The sequence below is a fragment of the Rutilus rutilus genome (assembly GCF_951802725.1).
Source record: "Rutilus rutilus genome assembly, chromosome: 20".
Taxonomy (NCBI): Eukaryota; Metazoa; Chordata; class Actinopteri; order Cypriniformes; family Leuciscidae; genus Rutilus; species Rutilus rutilus.
The window spans coordinates 605,949-630,206 of NC_140225.1; the positions used below are offsets into that span (position 1 = coordinate 605,949).

At 37.9% G+C, this 24,258-nt stretch overlaps 1 protein-coding gene across 1 annotated transcript in view; it reads right to left on the reverse strand.

The window, feature by feature from the left end:
• Nucleotides 1–23,194, reverse strand: part of stk32c (serine/threonine kinase 32C) — an 82,565-nt gene extending 59,371 nt beyond the window's left edge. The window contains exon 1 of the mRNA XM_084392317.1: nt 22,971–23,194. Coding sequence (XP_084248443.1) covers nt 22,971–23,052 — 82 coding nt within the window. The 5' untranslated portion in view covers nt 23,053–23,194. The remainder of the gene's footprint in view (nt 1–22,970) is intronic.
• Between the last annotated feature and the right edge of the window lie 1,064 nt (nt 23,195–24,258).

The following is a 24,258-nucleotide window of genomic DNA, read 5'->3' on the forward strand; positions in this document are numbered from 1 at the left end:
GCTTTAGTCAAGTCTGTTTTATCATTTCTACAGCGCTTTAGTCAAGTCAGCTTTATTATTTCTACAGCAATTTAGTCAACTTTATTTTTACAGCGCTTTAGTCAAGTCTGCCTTATCATTTCTACAGCGCTTTAGTCAAGTCTGCTTTATCATTTCTACAGCGCTTTAGTCAAGTCTGCTTTATCATTTCTACAGCGCTTTAGTCAAGTCTGCTTTATTACTTCTACAGCGCTTTAGTCAACTTTATTTCTACAGCGCTTTAGTCAAGTCTGCTTTATCATTTCTACAGCGCTTTAGTCAAGTCTGCTTTATTACTTCTACAGCGCTTTAGTCAACTTTATTTCTACAGCGCTTTAGTCAAGTCAGGCAAGTCAGCTTTATTATTTCTACAGCGCTTTAGTCAACTTTATTTCTACAGCGCTTTAGTCAAGTCTGCTTTATTATTTCTACAGCGCTTTAGTCAACTTTATTTCTACAGCACTTTAGTCAAGTCTGCTTTATTATTTCTACAGCGCTTTAGTCAAGTCAACTTTATTATTTCTACAGCGCTTTAGTCAAGTCAGGCAAGTCTGCTTTATTACTTCTACAGCGCTTTAGTCAACTTTATTTCTACAGCGCTTTAGTCAAGTCAGCTTTATTATTTCTACAGCGCTTTAGTCAAGTCAGCTTTATTTCTACAGCGCTTTAGTCAAGTCAGCTTTATTATTTCTACAGCGCTTTAGTCAAGTCAGCTTTATTTCTACAGCGCTTTAGTCAAGTCTGCTTTATCATTTCTACAGCGCTTTAGTCAAGTCAACTTTATCATTTCTACAGCGCTTTAGTCAAGTCAACTTTATTTCTACAGCGCTTTAGTCAAGTCTGCTTTATTTCTACAGCGCTTTAGTCAAGTCTGCTTTATTATTTCTACAGCGCTTTAGTCAAGTCAACTTTATTATTTCTACAGCGCTTTAGTCAAGTCAACTTTATTTCTACAGCGCTTTAGTCAAGTCAACTTTATTTCTACAGCGCTTTAGTCAACTTTATTATTTCTACAGCGCTTTAGTCAAGTCAACTTTATTTCTACAGCGCTTTAGTCAACTTTATTATTTCTACAGCGCTTTAGTCAAGTCAACTTTATTTCTACAGCGCTTTTTACAATACTGACTGTTTCAAAGCAGCTTTACAGAGATAACAGGAAAATAATGCAACAAAGTTTGTTTCCAGAAGAAAATAGCGTCAGTCCAGCTTCAGTAAGTTCAGTGATGGTTCATTTTAGTTGTAAAAAAGTTATTAATTTAGTTAATTTATACATACATATACATACATATACACACATATATATATATATATATATATACATATATATATATATATATATATATATATATATATATATATATATATATATATATATATATATATATATATATATATAGCCGCTCTGGAGAAAACCGTGATGTCATCGTTCAGCTTTATACAGTAGATCGCTTCAATGCAGCTTCAGATTGATAAACGGGAATATTACAGTAAGAATCAATGATTCAATCAAAAACATTAGTCATTATTCAGATCAACTCAGTTCACGTTTTGTTCTCATCTGATCAGGGCATTAAATCAATAATATTAATTCTGTTTTTTAAACCAAAGTGAGCGAGCCAGAACATCATTCTACATGTTCACTGCCGACATTCTCCTTCATCTTCCTCAAATCAAAACTAATCAAAACTAACTTTATCTGGACAATAACTTTATTCTAGATCTACTGTAAAGCCTAAACAATCTCTGTTACTGTAATCTCCTGTTATCACTGTAAAGCTGCTTTGAAACTCTATATTGTTAAAGCGCTGTATAAATGAAGGTGACTTGGCTTGACTAAAGAGAACTTGAGAAAGAGCAGATCATATATGTTAATATAGGGTGCGATACAAACTTCTAATCTGGTATGATTCTGTCTGATGTCTTTTAGAGCATTATATGTTGTAAAAGTCTTTGGTTCGGAAGCAGAACTTCACAAGAGAAAAATCAAACAGATGTTCAGAAGATGCAAAGCAGCACAAGACGTTCCTCCGTAAATCAAACACTGTGAAGGCAGACGACGTGAAGTCTGGCCCTGAAACATCACTCGTCCCTGGAGATAAAGAGCACGAGCTTCAGGATCTCATGATAATCGATACGACTGTCTGCAGAAACACAAGGGCAGGAGAAACACCAACACCACACTTCATCACAACACCAGATGCGTCTCCACACAGCGCTGAGCGTTCCACTTCTGCACACAAAACACTCGCAAATCAAAAACGCTTCACTTAGGCCTCGTTTACACTGCAGGTCTTGATGCCCAATTCTGATTTGTTGCCTAAATCCGATTTTTTTGACTGTCTGTTTACACGTTCTTTAAATTGTGACCCATATCCGATTCATATGTTTACACTTGCCATGGCTAGTAGCCTACTATCTGAAACATATCGCGCATGCTTAAAGGGTTAAATTCTCTTGCACAAATGGACGAACACAAAATATGTTTCATGCTCTGCGATATGCAAAGTTGCCAAACACCACTTTTGAATAAGAAACAATGTCTATAAAACTACCACGAATCACAAGCGTATCGGTGAGAACACTCGTTAAAACAACATACACACACCCGAACATGACTGCACATCAGATTACTGATACTGCTTTCATTCGTAATGCAAGTGCAACGGACCGATCTACGGCACATAAATTAAGGGCTGTTCACTGTTATACAATAAAGAGCCTGCACAGCGACAAGAAATAGAAATTAACACAAAAAAACTGTCTAGAGCCTTTACTTACACAACACTGACAGTGGAGTTGCGCTCAGGAGTAGAGCAGCTATGGACAATTTTCTTTTTCTTTTTTGAGCGGCTGCGGACAAATTCTTTCTATGCACACACAATATTACATCACAATCTGCGCGCATGTTTTAAAAATATAATTGAACATGTAAATAGTCCTAGCACTTTTTAAATTTAAATAGCCCACTTAAAGTGTTTATTACAAATAAATTATTAATTGCTTAAAATGAATAAATGTAAATGAACAAAAATTTTCGTTAAATTTACAATCATGTGAAAACACTTCCCGTGCCCCTCTCCACATTCCTCTCCTACGATGACACGTTTCGTCGGGCCATCCGTCCCTTTGCAGATGTGCATCGGGGTTTCTCTCGTCATTAAACCGCGGAGACGTTGCCTAATGCCTCACAAAATCCGATCTGCCTGTTTACATGACAGTCGCATTGGCACATATCCGATTTATTTCCACATATGAATGAGGCCTGAAACCGATCTGGAAATATCCGAATGCATGCGTTTTTTTCCTGTTTACACTGTGATAGAACACATCCGATCTGTGTCACATGTGAGCAAAAAATCGGAATTGGGTCACATTTCACTGGCAGTGTAAACGGGGCCTTACTTAGATATTTGGACTGGAAACCAGACAAAAATATCCAAAATTCTTAAATCAAAACAAGCAAAATGATCTGTCAATGGGGTGAGAAAAATTATTCAAATAGAAACAGGATTATTTTTCTTACCCCATTGTCAGATAATTCAGTTTGTTTTAAGCAAAAACTCACTTCATTTTGATTTATTTCCCCAGTAAACAAGACATTACATCTTATGGTATTTTACTACTTTAGTAAATGCATCTTGATTTAAGAAATGTTTGATATTTGGACTGGAAACAAGACAAAAATACTGAGTAAGAAAAGCATATTTGCAGTGCAGTGTTTCCATCTGGTGTGTTCAAGAGAACAAAATCATCACTTCAACAGCAGAATATCAGTAATAAACTGTTAGTTGCTGCAATCGGGCTCTTTTACCCTTCTCAGAAAAATGAATAAAAACTATATAGACGTATATAAAGTATAACTGGTAAAAATGACAAAAACAAATGTACTAAAGTACTAAAACTTTAACTAAAATTTAAATGAAAACAGAAAATATAAAAATAAAAACCAAGTAAAAATTTTAATAAAAACTCAAATAGAATCTAAACGACAATAAAGTAACACTGCAGATTTGAGTCTCGAGCGTCAGGCGAAACACAGTAAACGCTGTCGTGTTCTCTGGCGTTCGGGAACACACTCGTGTGTGTGAGACGCTTCTGGAGGGAATTACACCAAATCATCCTGATCACACACTTCCAGAAACACCAAACCAACATTAGAGACGCTGCGACACCATTGGTCCGCTGGTTACTCCAGTTATCCAATCACAGCCTCCGCTGAGTCACATGAGGTTTGAGGGATTTATTCAGTAAATGTGTTTCTGTAGTTTATGCGCATTTCTTCTTATCGGATAAAAAAAAAATTATACGTTTTCATTTAAAGCACAAAAATAACTCAAACTAAAACTGAAATAAAAACTATACCGATATATTTAACAACAAAAATGCACAAAAAAAATACTCAAACTATAACTAAAATAGAAAACAGAAAATATAAAAATAAAAACTAATTCAAACCTTTAATAAAAACTAAAATAGAATCTCAATGACACTGCATCCATCCAGGGTTATTATAGTCAACTAAAACTAAAACCATAAAGAATTATTATTTTATTTTAGCTAGTTGCCAAAACAACATCTCATTTTCATTTAATTTACCTTGATGTAGCTACTAAAATAACTAAAACTGAAATTAAAATGGCTAAAAACTATATAGATGCATTTAAAAATTAACTGGCAAAAATGAAAAAAAAAAAAAAAAGTATTCAAACTTTAAAAGAAAATAATTATTACTTTTTAAATATTATTATTAATAATAATAATAATAATAATAATAATAATAACAATAACAATAATAAACAATTCTTCCACCAATCATTCATTAGCCGAACTATAGGCTGTTTAACTGCCAGCTTAACAATAAATCAGAGTAAAAACAGAATTGTGCATCACATGTGTCCGTACAGTATAAGGTCTATTTCCCGGATTAGAATGTGTCTCATCCAATCAGATCGCAGGACTCTGTGAAGGTGCTTTAATTCAGTTATCATGGAGTAATCACTGATCGTCCAGCTCTCATACAGACGAGAACGGAGGAACTCAGAGAATCCGAGAGAGACCAGGCCTTAAGCAGCGCGTTTCATCTTCTTTAAGGATTACACAAGAACGAACACACACACACACACACACACACACACTAGTGATCTTCAAAGCTTGTGCACGAACACGTGTGCCGCACGTTTACCATGGTTATATGTAGTATGAAAGCACATTTCCACCACATAAGAGACAAAATAATTCTCTGCTGAATCATAATTAAGAGATGAAAAGTCAAAATGATGACATAAAATGTTGACATTATGAGTCATAATTATGAGATAAATTGAAAATTGAGATAAAAATGTGAAATTATGACATACTAAATTGAAATTACGAGATTCATTTTTTTCTTTAATTATGATATATAAACTCTAAACTATGACAAAATGTTGAAATTATGACAAAATATCAAAATTATGACAGAATTATGAGGTAAAGTCAAAATTTTGACATACTAAATCACAGTTATGACAGATTTTTTTTTTTTTTCATATACTAAATTGAAGGTACAGTATGAGATTAAAAAGTCAAACTTATGACAATGTTGAAATTATGAGTCAGAATTGACATAAAAAGTCAAAATTATCAGATAAAATCATAATGACTTGGAATGGAAAACCACACAAAGATACCGAGGAAGAACATTCTGTTTTGCGGTTCACGCTGACCCAGATCAGCAGAGCAACGACTGAATCAATGCATGTGTTTCTCCACTGTCGTGTCTGAATTTCCCCAGATATAAATCTATAAGTCTGAGTCTTTGTTTACTCAAATTACTATCATTAATAGAGCGGCTCTCATTGTTTTCTGGCCGTGCGCTGAAGGACTCATGCAGTTTAATGAGCGCTTTCACAACACACTGAATATGGATGAGAATCGCAAGTCCACTGCAAACCTGCCTATTTTCTCTCTGCATGTATAAAGATGTGCTGAGAATTAAAATGTCACGGAGAACACAGAGCGCTGGGTTTGTGTGCCATTAAGGAAAACACTCGGGCTATGTTTAACTTTAGCTGCTCATTTTCACCTCACTTTAATATCTTCACTTTAATTATATGATCATTCACTCTTGAAGGCAACATGTCATACTGAAGGATTTTAAAGCAAACATGACCTATCCAGCACACAAAATCATTTTACTCATCTTCCTCTCAATGCTCTTTGGTCATTTGTGACTGAAAGATTGTACTTTATTTAAATTTTTTTGCTTCATTGGAGTGGTACGAAACTTGGTAAAGGGTTTGGCACTGGCTATATGAACACGAAAAAAATCATGGACATGATTCAAACAGGTTAAATGGTTCTGAAAAAAGAGTCACACTTGAAATGAGTCACAAAATACTCACAAAAACGACGCATTGTAAATGAATGTGAGAGTTTCCTCTAGTGGAAGCGTTTGGTACTGCAGCCGAACAACATCTCACTGAAAGATCAGTTTTTGAGATATCAACCTCAGATTTGAAGCACAACTTGTTTAGATTTATAGATTTGATTTTCTCAGGTTTAGAGTAAAATGTGTTTTTGAAACATTTTTTCATAAAAATAAAAGTAAAATTCTGTAACTTTAAGTTGACTTTTTAAAGCTTTTTTCACTTCAGCAATAATCTGGGAAGTGTCGTGTTCGACAAGAGATCAAACTAAAGTCTGTTGCTCTAGTCTAAAGCATTCAAGATTTACCACAGTTTAAGTTGGAAACTTCATTTTCAGGTCTATGCTCAAAAAATGAATAAATGGATTATAAATACAGGGTAAATATCATAAAATCCCCTAAAAATACAAAATAATAAATAAAAAACATTATCAAACTAAAATATAGTACATTTCTTCATTAAAATATTTTTTTTTTGTCATTTTTGACCTAGCGAAGAGCATTATTTCTGAATCTTCTCTGAAAGTTCAAATAATTGCCGCTTTTTAAACAAGAGAACATTGTATCAATCTTCAAAGATTATGAGAATGTTACTTTTGAATGTTCTCGGAACATTCTGAAACAAGTAACATTTAAAAAAAAACGTTAGACGAACGTCCAACTGAAACATTTCAGAAATAACATTCCATGAAAGGTGTATAAATGTTACATTTTGAGGATGTTATTAAAGACCAGATAGTAGTATGTCTTAATTCTTTCTGTTTCTATTAAGATTATTTTTCTTACCCCACTGGCAGATAATTTTGCTTGTTTTAAGCACCAATTCACTTAATTTTGATTAATTCCCCCGGGAAAACAAGACATAATATCTTATGTCATTTTACTCATCTAGTAAATGAATTTAGATATTTGGACTGGAAAAAAGACAAAACTACTGAGTAAGAAGAGCATTTTTGCAGTGTAGACTGAATTTGTGATTGCATTAGAATGGAGCGCTGCTGTAAATATCAGGGTTGAGATCGATAAATGGCCTGGGCTTTGAAGTCCTCCATCCACTCGCTTCACGAGACACACAGCGTCCAGCGCATCGATCTCATGCCGGTTTATTTTAGCTTCACGCCGGCTCCCTGAGACTCCAAACCTGCTGCACACAGACTCAAACTACATCAACAATACAGGTCAAACACTGGACTATTGTACTTGGCGAGTGACTGAATAACTTGGTTGATGATAACATAATATTCGTTCATCAAACTGTAGGAATGATAATCTGATCCTCACTGCTGTATGTGAACCATTCAAATAAAATACATAGAAACTGCTAAAGAAAACATCCGTCATGATGTTTCGAACACAGTTTAATATGATGATCAAAAGCATGATGTGATGCTGTGATTGACATGATCTGTGTTGACTGACAAGGAAAAAACACATCACATGAGTATAATATTAGAACTATTGTGTGCTATTTTCACATTTCACCACATAAGAAAAAAATAAAATAATCAATGCTCCGGTGAATCATAATTATGAGATGAAAAGTCAAAATGATGACATACTAAATCAACATTATGAGATTAAGGTCAAAATTATGACAACATTTTTTTAATTATGAGGAAAAAGTCAATTATGAGAAGTTGAAATTTAGATAAATTGAAATTATGACAATAAATTGAAATTATTAGATTTAAAGTCAAAATGATGACACTAAATATGACTTAAATGAAATTATGATATACTAAATTAAAGTTATGAAATTAAAAAGTCAAAATTATGACAAAATGTTGACTGACATGTAATGCAACCAATCACTGTTCGTTTTGTTCCGCGTCATGTTCAGTGTGAAGATGTAAAGTCGATGTCCATACAATAACAGACCGGCGTAATAAACTAATCATTCAAGAACGCTTTGCAAGTTTACTGCAACATTAGAGCCGCGAACTTCACATACTTTTGAAAATCCAGCCTTCAGCTGATCCTGAGAGCTCAATGTCACTGTTGTAAACATGACAGTTCTTCTTCCACGATGGGTTTCACGACTACTTTGCTGTTATTAGTACTGTAGTGTCATTTAGTGTTAAATTATTGTATTTGGGTTAGGTGGCTTAGGTTTTATTGTGAATTTGCTATGTAAATTTTTTGTGTTTTGCATTTAGACTACTTATATTTAAATATTTACTCTACAATTTTAATATATTAAATTAAGAATTTATTAAATTTTTTTCAATAAAAAAGCCGTTATTTTATGTCATTCACCATCGTTTTGAGGCTGTCCTTTTTTTTTAAGTATCGGTTCAGGCACCGGTACCGTTTTAAAAGTATCGATGTGGCACCGGTATCGAAAAAAAACGCAAACGATACCCAACTCTAATTATGCAGCAGCAATTTTCACCTTGACTTCTCCAGTGTCAGAGGAAGGCGACATACAGAGAAGAAAGTCAGTCAGAGCGCGAGGTGTGTGTGTGTCGTAAGACTTCTCACTGATTGAATTAGTCAGTAAAGCCGATTTACTGAAGCAGTGGGACGCATGTCCGCCCGTATCTGCTCCACACACACACACACACACACACACACACACACACACACGGACCTCGAGACGCCCAGCTGTCGACTCACACGTGTGACGCGCGAATCCCGCCACACCATTAGCACATCATTAATTCATGCTGTTTGCATTCATCCATTACACATGCAGCGGCTGGGGTTCTGGCGGGTTCCTCACGGACGCTCAGTGTAAATGTGATCATTGATCAGGGGTCAGAGAGACAGCGCTGAAGAGAGTCCAGAGAGACTCCACTAGTGTCTCTCCATCACACACAGGGTTACTAACGGCAACAACAAAAAAAAAAAAAAACTTCCCTTACTTGAATTTCAAATACTTGAATTAAATCAACTTCAACTGAAACAAAAAAAATATAAAAAATAGAGTTGTAGTCAAGAGCACTTAAAACAAGACCAAAACCAGAGTGTGCTGGACCAAGACAAGACCAAGAAAAGAGTGTGTTGAGACCAAGGCGAGACCAAGACAAGAGTGTGTTGAAACCAAGATCAGAGTGTGTTGAGACCAAGGCGAGACCAAGACAAGAGTGTGTTGAGACCAAGACAAGACCAAGACAAGAGTGTGTTGAGACCAAGGCGAGACCAAGACAAGAGTGTGTTGAAACCAAGATCAGAGTGTGTTGAGACCAAGACAAGACCAAGACAAGAGTGTGTTGAGACAAGACCAAGACAAGAGTGTGTTGAGACCAAGACAAGACCAAGACAAGAGTGTGTTGAAACCAAGATCAGAGTGTGTTGAGACCAAGGCGAGACCAAGACAAGAGTGTGTTGAAACCAAGATCAGAGTGTTTTGAGACCAAGGCGAGACCAAGACAAGAGTGTGTTGAAACCAAGATCAGAGTGTGTTGAGACCAAGATCAGTGTTGAAACCAAGATACGAGTGTGTTGAGACCAAGATCAGAGTGTGTTGAGACCAAGATCAGTGTGTGTTGAGACCAAGACAAGACCAAGAGAAGAGTGTGTTGAAACCATGACCAGAGTGTGTTGAGACCAAGACGAGAGTGTGTTGAGACCAAGACGAGAGTGTGTTGAGACCAAGACGAGAGTGTGTTGAAACCACGACCAGAGTGTGTTGAGACCAAGACGAGAGTGTGTTGAGACCACGACCAGAGTGTGTTGAGACCAAGACAAGAGTGTTGAAACCACGACCAGAGTGTGTTGAGACCAAGAGAAGAGTGTGTTGAAACCATGACCAGAGTGTGTTGAGACCAAGACGAGAGTGTGTTGAGACCAAGACGAGAGTGTGTTGAGACCAAGACGAGAGTGTGTTGAGACCAAGACGAGAGTGTGTTGAGACCAAGACGAGAGTGTGTTGAAACCACGACCAGAGTGTGTTGAGACCAAGACGAGAGTGTGTTGAGACCACGACCAGAGTGTGTTGAGACCAAGACAAGAGTGTTGAAACCACGACCAGAGTGTGTTGAGACCAAGACGAGAGTGTGTTGAGACCAAGACGAGAGTGTGTTGAAACCACGATCAGAGTGTGTTGAGACCAAGACGAGAGTGTGTTGAGACCAAGACGAGAGTGTGTTGAAACCACGACCAGAGTGTGTTGAGACCAAGATCAGAGTGTGTTGAGACCAAGACAAGAGTGTGTTGAAACCACGACCAGAGTGTGTTGAAACCACGACCAGAGTGTGTTGAGACCAAGACGAGAGTGTGTTGAGACCACGACCAGAGTGTGTTGAGACCAAGATCAGAGTGTGTTGAGACCAAGACAAGAGTGTGTTGAAACCACGACCAGAGTGTGTTGAAACCACGACCAGAGTGTGTTGAGACCAAGATAAGAGTGTGTTGAGACCAAGACGAGAGTGTGTTGAGACCAAGATCAGAGTGTGTTGAGACCAAGACAAGAGTGTGTTGAAACCACGACCAGAGTGTGTTGAAACCACGACCAGAGTGTGTTGAGACCAAGACGAGAGTGTGTTGAAACCACGACCAGAGTGTGTTGAGACCAAGACGAGAGTGTGTTGAAACCACGACCAGAGTGTGTTGAGACCAAGGCGAGAGTGTGTTGAAACCACGACCAGAGTGTTTTGAGACCAAGATCAGAGTGTGTTGAGACCAAGACAAGAGTGTGTTGAAACCACGACCAGAGTGTGTTGAAACTACGACCAGAGTGTGTTGAGACCAAGATCAGAGTGTGTTGAGACCAAGACGAGAGTGTGTTGAAACCACGACCAGAGTGTGTTGAGACCAAGGCGAGACCAAGACAAGAGTGTGTTGAGACCAAGATCAGAGTGTGTTGAGACCAAGATCAGAGTGTGTTGAGACCAAGATCAGAGTGTGTTGAAACCACGACCAGAGTGTGTTGAGACCAAGGCGAGACCAAGACAAGAGTGTGTTGAGACCAAGATCAGAGTGTGTTGAGACCAAGACGAGAGTGTGTTGAGACCAAGACGAGAGTGTGTTGAGACCACGACCAGAGTGTGTTGAGACCAAGGCGAGACCAAGACAAGAGTGTGTTGAGACCAAGATCAGAGAGTGTTGAGACCAAGATCAGAGTGTGTTGAAACCAAGACAAGACCAAGACAAGAGTGAGTTGAAACCAAGATCAGAGTGTGTTGAGACCAAGATAAGAGTGTGTTGAGACCAAGACCAGAGTGTGTTGAGACCAAGACGAGACCAAGACTAGAGTGTGTTGAGACCAAGACTAGAGTGTGTTGAGACCAAGACGAGACCAAGATCAGAGTGTGTTGAGACTCAGAGAAGACACGGGCTACCGAGTGCTTAAAACAAAAACAAATATCTGCCAATGGAGTCAGAAAAATAAACTTAATTCAAAGGGAGAAACAAGATTTTTGGACCCCATTGGCAGATATTTGTTCTTCTTTTAAGCACAAACTCAATTCATTTAATAATTTTTTCTTAAGTAAATATATCTTGATTTAAGAATTTTTAGATATTTATTACAACACAAAAATACTAAGATCATTTTATTTTTATTTTTTTACATTTCTGTCCACCCAAAATAATAATAATTGACAATTTCACAGACATCACACAGACATTTTCCATTCTATAAGATCTGAATCAGACTGTGTGGGCGATTCGTCGGAGACTCATAACCTCACTGAAAAGCTTTAAAGGGAAATATTATGGAAAACAACACTACTGCTGTTTCCTTGCCAAGTCTCTGTACTGTTGGTTTCTCATTTGCATAAAGTCCTGCTCATATTCACTCCCCTGCTCATGATCTCCTCAAATCACAAACTTTCATTGAAAATGTATGATTTCCAGAAATCACACTCAGCGTCAATGAGACTATTATTTAGTTGTTTCTCATTTTTGTATGCGTTCATAAATTCTTTGTATGACAAAAATTGTCGCACAATTTGCATGTTTTATTGTGTTATTAAACACAAACAAAACAATTGCCTCCAAGCATAACTACGCAATATGTCTCTCACTCTCTCTCACACTCACTCTCATAGTATGTATGAGGTTACATAGTGAAAGTATACAGGAATGTTAATATATATATATTATATATATATATATGGGATTTTGGCCCACTCCTCCACACAGATCTTTTCTTGATCAGTCAGGTTTCTGGGCTGTCGCTGAGAAACACGGAGTTTGAGCTCCCTCCAAAGATTCTCTATTGGGTTTAGGTCTGGAGACTGGCTAGGCCACGCCAGAACCTTGATATGCTTCTTACAGAGCCACTCCTTGGTTATCCTGGCTGTGTGCTTCGGGTCACTGTCATGTTGGAAGACCCAGCCTCGACCCATCTTCAATGCTCTAACTGAGGGAAGGAGGTTGTTCCCCAAAATCTCGCAATACATGGCCCCGGTCATCCACTCCTTAATACAGTGCAGTCGCCCTGTCCCATGTGCAGAAAAACACCCCCAAAGCATGATGCTACCACCCCCATGCTTCACAGTAGGGATGGTGTTCTTGGGATGGTACTCATCATTCTTCTTCCTCCAAACACGTTTAGTGGAATTATGACCAAAAAGTTCTATTTTGGTCTCATCTGACCACATGACTTTCTCCCATGACTCCTCTGGATCATCCAAATGGTCATTGGCAAACTTAAGACGGGCCTTGACATGTGCTGGTTTAAGCAGGGGAACCTTCCGTGCCATGCATGATTTCAAACCATGACGTCTTAGTGTATTACCAACAGTAACCTTGGAAACGGTGGTCCCAGCTCTTTTCAGGTCATTGACCAGCTCCTCCCGTGTAGTTCTGGGCTGATTTCTCACCTTTCTTAGGATCATTGAGACCCCACGAGGTGAGATCTTGCATGGAGCCCTAGTCCGAGGGAGATTGACAGTCATGTTTAGCTTCTTCCATTTTCTAATGATTGCTCCAACAGTGGTCCTTTTTTCACCAAGCTGCTTGGCAATTTCCCCGTAGCCCTTTCCAGCCTTGTGGAGGTGTACAATTTTGTCTCTAGTGTCTTTGGACAGCTCTTTGGTCTTGGCCATGTTAGTAGTTGGATTCTTACTGATTGTATGGGGTGGACAGGTGTCTTTATGCAGCTAACGACCTCAAACAGGTGCATCTAATTTAGGATAATAAATGGAGTGGAGGTGGACATCTTAAAGGCAGACTAACAGGTCTTTGAGGGTCAGAATTCTAGCTGATAGACAGGTGTTCAAATACTTATTTGCAGCTGTATCATACAAATAAATAGTTAAAAAATCATATATTGTGATTTCTGGATTTTTTTTTTTAGATTATGTCTCTCACAGTGGACATGCACCTACGATGACAATTTCAGACCCCTCCATGATTTCCAAGTGGGAAAACTTGCAAAATAGCAGGGTGTTCAAATACTTATTTTCCTCACTGTATATATATAATATATTATTATTATTAATAACAAGCATCTGAAAAGCAAGAAAGACGCCAAACGAGCACAAGCGTCTCTCAGCCGCAGTGAATGATGAGACTCTCTGAAGAGCACACCATTAAAACAGTAATTACACGTATTCAGCACACGCTCAATCAGCTGGAGATGCCTAACGAGAGCGCAAGATGAAGCATTAACGAGGAGAAGATCCCGGAGAGCAGGAACACGTGTGGGAATATGGCCCACATACCAGACACGAGGAAAACACACACTTCCACCAGCCTCGATTCGCCAGCCTCTAAATGAGAACTTATCATTGTAATCAGGGTTTGAAATGAACTTTCACTCACCGGCCGATTTGGCTACTAAATATTTAAGTTACCGGCCATTCATTCTATAGCCAAAAAAAAAGAAGAAAAAGAAATGAACAAGATTAACTACATCACAGCTTATATATTATTATAGCCTACACACACACACATATATATATATATATATAATAAAATCACACCGCCTGCAGACACGGGAAAACACTTCCATCGGCTTCTTAATGAGGACTTATCATTTGTATCTGTGTCAGTGTGTTTGCAAGCGTTTTAGTTCTGCTTTTGTCTTTGAGTTTGTAACCAGGAGTTTCATTGATCGAGTTGTTGCATCCGATGTTCCTTTCGTTAATGAGTCCGCTTGTGTTTTAAAGCCCTGTGTTTGTTCAGTTCATTTGTCTATTCTCGTCTCATCATACAGTTGTTCAGTTCCTGAGTCAGTTTTCTGAGTGTTTTGAGCTGGAATTTAATCAAATCTACAACATCCAGCGATTGGATCCAGATCTTAGTTTTATCACACATGCCTGTTAACTGGCCAGAGCACAGATCTGAATGTTTTGGAAACTTACCTGAGGTTGGTCTCTTTTTAAGCCTCTGGTGCTCGTCGGTAGGAAAAAAAAAGTTATGTTTAAAAAAAAAAAAATTTTTTTTACTTCATCGGAATGGTATGAAACTTAGTAAAGGGTTTGGCACTTGCTGTGTGAACAACACAAAATCATGGACATGATTTGAAAAGGTTAAATGGTCCTGAAAAAAAAAATAGTCACACTTGAGCTCCTCGCGGTCAGAAATGACGCATTGTAAATGAATGGAGACGAGTTTCCTCTAGTGGAAGCGTTTGGTACTGCAGCCGAACAACATCTCACTGAAAGATCATTTTTTAAAGCCTGGTTCACACGGGACGATTTTAAAATTGTCGGCCGATTTTCCAAACCTGAGAGCGAAAAAAAAAAAAAAAAAAAATTCACGGGTCTACCGTACAGTGTGTGGTGCGCAGCCACACGGCAAAATCAACACATCACACACGAACTGATTTGACTCCCGAGCATTCCCAGGTCAGACGGGAAATCTCGCAAAATCCCTCGAGATCAAACGTGACTTCAGAGTAAACAATCATGGCGGACGAAGAGGATGCAGTGGCGATAGTTTGTTTTTAACCAAAAAAAAAAAAAAGGCGATGGTCAAAGAAGTGGAGACAACGCGACTCGTGAGCATGGACTATACTTGCCGGCTGTTTTGATTTTGTTTCCCGGTGCTTCCTCGCCGCCTCGTCACCTCGCTTTCTGATTGGCTACATGCCACAGTCCACAGGCTGCGTGCTCGTTTGTCCCCGGGGGACACCACACACAAGGAGAAATCGGGCCAAAAAAATCCAACATGTTGAATATCCCCGATCTGAGATCGTAGCGGTCCCGACGTCCTTCCGAGCAGACGAGAGCAGTCTTAACACACCACACACGGCAGGAATATCTGATCAGATTATTTTACGATAATCGGAGCATCCTTAAGATTGTCGGAAGGGGTGAATCGGGGCTAATTATCCTGCCGTGTGAACCAGGCTTAAGATATCAAGCTCAAATTTGGAACACAACTTGTTCAGATTTATGGCTTTGATTTTCTTGCAGTTTTAGAGTAAAACTAAAATATTAATATATTTCAAAATATATTTCATATAAAAATTAAAAATAGTAATTTTGTGGTTATTTTCATAACAATAAACATAAAATTCTAGTTAAGTTCACTTTTTTAAAACTTTGTTTCACTTCAGCAATAATCTGCCAAGTGTCATCTTTAAAAAGAGACCAAACTTCAGTCTGTGATCCAAAGCAATCAAGATTTATGACAGTTTGAGTTGGAAATTGTATTTAATTTATGCTCAAAAATTGAATAAATTGATCATAAAACATAAATATAATTTAGTACCATAAAATCCCATTAAAATACAAAATAAAAAACACAATCACACTAAAATATAGTACATTCATTTAATTGAATTTATTTTACGATTAAAGTTACGTTTAACATCCGCCTCCTTCCCTGAACTTTGTTTCAGTTTCGTTCGTCACTTACATTCACATTATGGAGTGAAACGGGGTGTAATCTGATGAATGACTGACTGAACAATCATGACAACAGTCCAACAGAATACAGAAAACTGCCTAGTAATCCCAATCCCAAATCCCAATCATATTTACTAACGGCGTAACGAAAGAATCACACACACATCGTACGAAACCAGAACAGAAGAGCTCTTTCCTCTTCAGACTCTGACGTGAAGTTCGGCTGAGAACGAGCAGCTTTAACTGGATCTGTGCGTGTGTGTTTCAACTTAATCTGATATCGCCAGACAGAAAACATCCTTCACGTTCAGCCCACACACACACACACACACACACAGACTCATCCCAGTCTTAAAGGGACAGTTCTGCTAAAAATGTTCTGTCATCATTATGTTGATCCAAACCTGCATGACTTTAAACAGCAGATATTTAACATCTCATAATGAGTTATACATCTCTCAACAGTGAACGGCTCACCTGAAATGTTTCTTAAAGCACTATAAAGAATCATAACAGTAGTCCATATTTTAGTCTCCTGAAGTCATGTGACAGATTTATGTGAAAAACAGATTGGCTTTTGTGTTTGTCATAATAACAACATGAGATTTGAGAGTTTTGGCAGAGTCTGTTCCTCAAACGACGATTACATGTTGTGTTTACGGTATTTCTGTCGCGTCTGAGGCTTGACACACACCATCACTGTCACTGTGTGGAAAAGAGCCTCGCGAAGAATCTAATATTGAGTCTCGTGTCTGTGTTTGTGCTGGAGGCAGAAGACTGTCAAAGGTCATCAGAGATAGAGGAGAAAAACAAGCTGTGTGTGTGTGTGTGTGTGGACGACGAGTGAAGCACAAGACAAAAAATAAAAACCAGTGAGAATTAATGAAGGAGAGATGCCGTATCGGATGACCAGTGGTTCTTTAGTATCATTATGTTTTTTTATTAATATTTTAAATACATCTGAATTTTTTTTATTGGTTTGATTTTTATTTTAGTACATCAAGTATAAAACTTGTTCCGCTCAACTGAGGTGGATAATCGTTTTATCCGATAAGAAGAAATGCACATAAACTACAGAAACACATTTACTGAATAAATCCCTCAAACCTCATGTGACTCAGCGGAGGCTGTGATTGGATAACTGGAGTAACCAGCGGACCAATGATGTCGCAGCGTCTCTAATGTTGGTTTGGTGTTTCTGGAAGTGTGTGATCAGGATGATGTGGTGTAATTCCCTCCAGAAGCGTCTCACACACACACGAGTGTGTTCCCGAACGCCAGAGAACACGACAGCGTTTACTGTGTTTCGCCTGACGCTCGAGACTCACTCGTTCATGATGGAGGAACAAGAGAAACTCACAGTTTATTACTGATATTCTGCAGCAGTTTCACAGGAAGTGATGATTTTATTCTCCTGAACACATGAGATGGAAATGCTGCTTTATTTATGTTTTATGCACTATTCCAGTTTTGCAACATTACTACAGACTGCATCTTCAGTGAAGGACACATTATGATTCGCACTGCTGAATTATTGATACAGAGAGAGAGAGAGAGAGAGGGAGAGAGAGAGAGAGAGAGAGAGAGACTCTGTGAGCTTGATAAGTGTTTCACAGCTGAGTCTTTACCTCCTTCATTAAAGAAGCGGACATGCAAATTCATGCACACACACACACACACACACATAAACACACAAACACACAAACCACAGTGTTATCAAATACAAATGACGGTCTCACTAAGCAAATGTGAAATGTTTATTCTCAGCTCATGCATATTTGATTTCAATAACATATCTGAGCGTGTGTATGTGTGTGTGTGTGTGTGTGTGTGTGACGCGCTTCACCCTGCGGCTTCAGTCGACACGTTATCGAGGTCAGCGTGAGGATCTGCTCTTCTCATGTTTTCTCTACACGATTATTGTAAACGCATGTACAAGTGCTCATCTCTACTGATACAGCGTTTCTTTATTCAAAATGAAAGGAAAAATTCACCCTAAAATGTAATAAAAGTGTAAGTTTCTATAATGTGGCTCTTTTTCCCTCCATCATAAATGAGTTTGTCTCAGAGCGTCAGATATATATATATATGTGCGTGTGTGTGTGTGTGTGTGTGCGCGTGTGCATGTGTGTGTGTGTGTACATATACACACACACACACACATATATTATATAAACACAAACTTTTATGTTAGATGCGATTAGTTGATTTGACAGCGCTACTAAATATTAATTGTCTTTTATGGTGTTTTATTCATTTGCAGTGCTTAATAATTTAACTTATTTGATCATTTAATTGATCATTCTTGCATGTAAAAGAGCTGCATGAGGATTTTAACAAATGAACATATGAAAAATATAAAAACATCAGCCTACAATAGAACATAAGGGAGTAAATGACGACGTCATTTTACTTTTCTGAAATCACAATGATCTTCTTTTTGGACTGTATGTTTAAAAGCAGGGCTGACGTGTGTCCCAGAATCCCTCGGGACGCTTCATGTGAGGATCATCATGAGGAATAACCTGCCGTGACTCAGAGTGTGAGAATCTGCTGAAGGATGAGAACATCAAACGCTCAGATCTCCTGCGGGAGGATCCTGATAATGAAGTGCGGATGATCATCATATCATGATAACACTGGCTGATATCTGAGGAAAGCAGACTAACGTACTGTTGTTCTTTTTAAAAATCCCCAAAGTACAACTCGTCCTTCAGTCTGTTCGGACTTCTGTTTTCTGTAACGTACACGGTTACATTTACGGTAAAAAAACGGCAGCTGTGGTTGCCAGAAATTTACCATAAAAAACACGGTAGCAACATTTTAGGTTTTACAGACTTAACTTAATTTTACAGTAAAAAAAAAACGTATTTCAATATCTGATATGTTATGTATGAAATGTTAATTTACCGACTTACTGAAGTACTAACATCTGTTTTGTATCATTGTAATACACCGACAACCACCAATCACAGCAGTGACGAGAGTCACATGATCAATAAAAGTGTCATGCAGGGAATTGTGGGAATGTTATTTCACTGTAAATTATACAATGACTTGTTCTTTTTCACTTCCAAAAACTGCATGTAAAATTACATTAAAGGGGAGGTATAATGCCCTTATAAGTGTGGTATAAGTGTGTGTGTGAAGTTTTAGCTCTAAATACCCCACAGATATTTTTATATAACATGTTAAAGTTGTCACTTTTTGAGGGTGAGCAAAAACACACCGTTTTTGTGTCTGTTCCTTTAAATGCAAATGAGCTGCTGCTCCCGGCACAGGGGGCGGAGCTTCAACAGCTTGTGTTCTTTTACCTCACACACACATGCACTGAAAATGTCTAAAACTTTTAGACTTTTGTGTTCAAACCGGAGTCAGTGATGGAGAGACTCTAGAGGAGACAACATGTAGAAGCAACAGGACATTTCTGAACGGTTAGTTGATGAATTTATGAAGCTGATGTGTAGATATCTTCTAGTCATTGATTCGCATATTCTGTCTTGATAATCATCGTGTTCAGGGGGCGGGGTTTATGTAAATTCTAGGGTTGGTGATGTCACTGACCCGGGAGGAATGTGGTGTAGTCTCTACCAGCCGTTTGTTGTAGTCCTTAAAAAGTGATTTCTGTAAAAGCAAATATCTCCCTTTGCTCTGAACTTTGAGCGTCGTAACTTTGCAGATGTTGTTTATGCTCAAACAGCAACAATACACACTAACTAAAGTCAAATCATAATCAACCGCCGCTTTAAATGTACGCTTAGATCTATCACAGTTATTGACCGTATACGGAAGTACGGAAACTGTCTTTTACCGTTAAAATCACAACCATTGTTTAGTGTACGATCTTATCCTGAACAACTCAACTCAACTCAACTCAACTCAACTCAACTCAACTCAACTCAACACAACACAACACAACACAACTCAACTCAACACAACTCAACAACTCAACAACTCAACACAACACAACTGAACTAAACACGACTCAACACGACTGACGACTCGACACGACTCAACAACACAACTCAACAACTCAACTCAACACAACACAACTCAACACAACACAACTCAACACAACACAACACAACACAACACAACACAACTCAACACAACACAACTCAACACAACTCAACAACACAACTCAACAACACAACAACTCAACAACACTCAACACAACTCAACACGACTCGACTCAACACAACTCAACAACACGACTCAACTCAACACAACTCAACACAACTCAACACAACTCAACACAACTCAACACAACTCAACACAACTCAACACAACTCAACACAACTCAACACAACTCAACACAACTCGAAACTCCACAGATGTGCATCAACACTGTAATACAGGATATTGGAGAATGCTCAGTCTTTACACGTTTAATTCAATGTGTTGCTGTTTCTTTGTAATTCCTTTACAAGTAACTTCTGAATGAAACGGTTTATTTCAGAGCAGAATGTTCGTTGTTTCTTTGTCTGAATGTCCAGCAACACAATAACCTCAAAATGCCAAGGATGTCAGAAAAGGCTTTATGAATCAATCCAACATTCAGAGGTTGCCTTGACAAACTGAGCTTTTCTAGTTTTCTAGCTATCCTTCTTTCCTTTGTTCTTCCAGCTGGAGTAATGTACATCAAAATATCAAAGCAATACACTTTCATATACTGGACTGTACAAAGAACACATTCATTCTTTAGTTTGATATGTCTCTCAGAGAACAAAAACATGTTCTGAGAAAGTTTTGCTAACATTCCCATTAAGTTTTGAAAATGTTATTAACATTCCATTTTGCAAACATTATGGGAACGTTACTTTTGAATGTTCTCTGAACGTTCTGAAACAAGCAATATTTAAAAAATGTTAGATGAAATTCCAACTACAATGTTTCAGAAATAACGCTCCATTAACGATGTATGAATAATGTTTGTGTGCTAACGTTTGAGAACATGATTAAAGACCAGAGAACTCTGAACAGTCTATTGATGTCACTGGGAGAACCTTTGTTTGTAACAACTCGACTCAACACAACTTGACAACACAACTCATCTCAACACAACTCAACACAGCACAACGGAACTCAACAACTCAACACAACACAACTCAACACAACTCAACAGCACAACGGAACTCAACACAACTCAACAAAACACAACTCAACACAACTCAACTCAACTCAACACAACACAACACAACGGAACTCAACACAACACAACGGAACTCAACACAACTCAACACAGCACAACGGAACTCAACACAACTCAACACAACACAACACAACGGAACTCAACACAACACAACGGAACTCAGCACAACTCAACACAGCACAACTCAACACAACTCAACACAACACAACACAACTCAACACAACTCAACACAACTCAACACAACTCAACACAACTCAACACAACTCAACACAGCACAACGGAACTCAACACAACTCAACACAACTCAACACAACTCAACACAACTCAACACAACTCAACACAACTCAACACAACTCAACACAACACAACACAACACAACACAACACAACTCAACTCAACACACCCCGCACACAGCTGTAATTACGTCCACATTGATTAGCGCAGTGATTTTGCGTAGCAGAAGTAAGTGTGAGTCAGTACTGTAACTAAATGGGTCATTCCACACTCGCTCCATATGACCATAAACCCACAGTGAACTGACCCCGTTTCTGGCGTTCGTGACACGTTCTGCCCTACAGCAGACTTCAGGTCTCGTCTTTCAATGTGACACATTCAGTTCCAGCACAATCCAACTGATAAAGAACCATAATTCCCCTGGATTTCCATAATCCTCGCTAATGAACCAATTAAACAGCAAATGATGTAATTGGCAGGTTTTGTTCACACAGACCGTAGCGGATCTCTACAGTCACATTGTTGCATGAATTGCATTTGAAATATAACACACAATTTGCATTTGCGTTCCGTAACTTCAGAACAATCAGTATGGTCTGTCTTCTGTATTTATAAGTATAGCATACTACACTTTGAAACATACAATACTCAGTAAAAGTGAACTTAGATGAAGAATAATGCATGTTTTACTATCAATAACCATTAATAAATGCACCAAGAAATATGAGAAATAAATACATATGGATTGTGGCTGCATTCTGAAACTCATAATCTGCATATAATACACTGCAAAAATACTCTTCTTACATAATATTTGTGTCTTGTTTCCAGTCCAAATATCAAAAAATTCTTAAATCAAGATGCATTTACAAGATGAGTAAAATGCCATAAGATATTATGTCTTGTTTTCCGCGGGAATTAATCAAAAGTAAGTGAGTTTTAGCTTAAAACGAGCAAAATGATCTGCCAATGGGGTGAGAAAGATAATGTTAATTCAAACAGAAACAGGATTATTTTTCTCACTCCATTGGCAGATCATTTTGCTTTTTTAAAGCAACTACTCACTTCATTTTTACTTATTTCCCCAGAAAACAAGACATAATATCTTATGGTATTTTACTATTGTAAATGCATCTTGATTTCATATTTTTTTTATATTTGGACTGGAAACAATACTATGTAAGAAAAGCATTTTCTGCAGTGTACAGATGACACACACATTTAGGTGAAAGCAAGCATTCACCAAACACCTAAAGCTCATCTGTCAATCAGAGGTTCCTCACGCTGTTATCAGAAACAATGCATCTAATGAACTGTTTAAAAGTCATAACCAGTGTTTAATAACGCCATGATGCGAGTGCACGTGAGGTTTGGTGATGTTGTGAGTGTTATAATGTGCAGTTTGAGCTCTCACCATCCTCTTTGTCGTCGAACACGGGTCTCTTGGATGAACTGTTCGCTCCCATCCTCTTCTTCCACTTTCCCCAGTGAAACATTGATGCTCTGATCTCATTCCTTTCAGCGCGACTGAACCTGATGCTGCTGATGCTCTAAAACACGAGCATCTGTGAGTGAGGAACACCGAGGATCTGCTCCAGAGATCACACACACACACATACACACACACTGACTCGAACTGAATACGAGCTTCAGCGCCGGCGCGTTTATATGAACCTCCCCTGCGCGAGACTCGGGCACGCGCGCGCGCTCGCGACACTGAACTGTACAAATGGTTTTTGTCTTATTATTATTTATTATTACAATAACAATAACAATAGGGGAATACAGAGTCATACAACGTAATGACATATGAACGTAATGACATACATTTTTTGAGATTAAAGTTTTTGTTAATATTTCAGTTTGTATTTTGATATTTTCTATTTCATTTTTAATTAAAGTTAGTCATTTTGTTTTTTTAGTAATTTTGCAGTTGTTTAAAATGTTAAAATGTAGTTGTTATGTTTTGTTTTTTAACTTGGTAGAAATGTTGCCTTGGCAACTAGCTGTTTAAAAAAATAAATATTTTATTTCAGGTATATAAAATGTTTTTATAGTTTTAGTTAACTAGTTTAATAACCATGCTGATCGTAAAAAAAAAAAAGGTACTTCACAAAGATGAGATTGTTTTCGTTCTTTATAATACAGCCTAATATTTTTGACATTAATAATTATGCTTTACCACATTTATGCATTTTATTACATGGCCAAACATTTAGTCAGAATAAATACTTCATATCGACCTATTCTATTGACAATTACTTCATTATGGGGTATTTTCTTTAATGTTTACTTTTATGTTTTGGTTTAAATAACTGTACTTTGCTGTTTCACAGATAAATTATTTAAGATTCCTTCTCTGTTTATTTCAAACGCGTTTGGATGTTTGTCCTTCGACGCTCACCGTAGTGGTTTCGCTTTCATGTGCCGTCACCATAGCAACGACTCACAACATCCCATCCGACAGTCAGACGTAAATATTAGCCTACACCATAACCTTTCCACAGGAATATGATCGATTATGATGACGAGAGCCTCGACTGTGCAGAAAGAGCAGTGATGCTGCACATGCGCAGAAGAGGACTGAAGAACATCTCAGATTCTGTGCTACAGATGACGCATCTACAGGTGATTGTAAACATTAATACACACATAAAACATTAACAACTATAACAAGACATCCAAAAAGATAGTAACTTAAA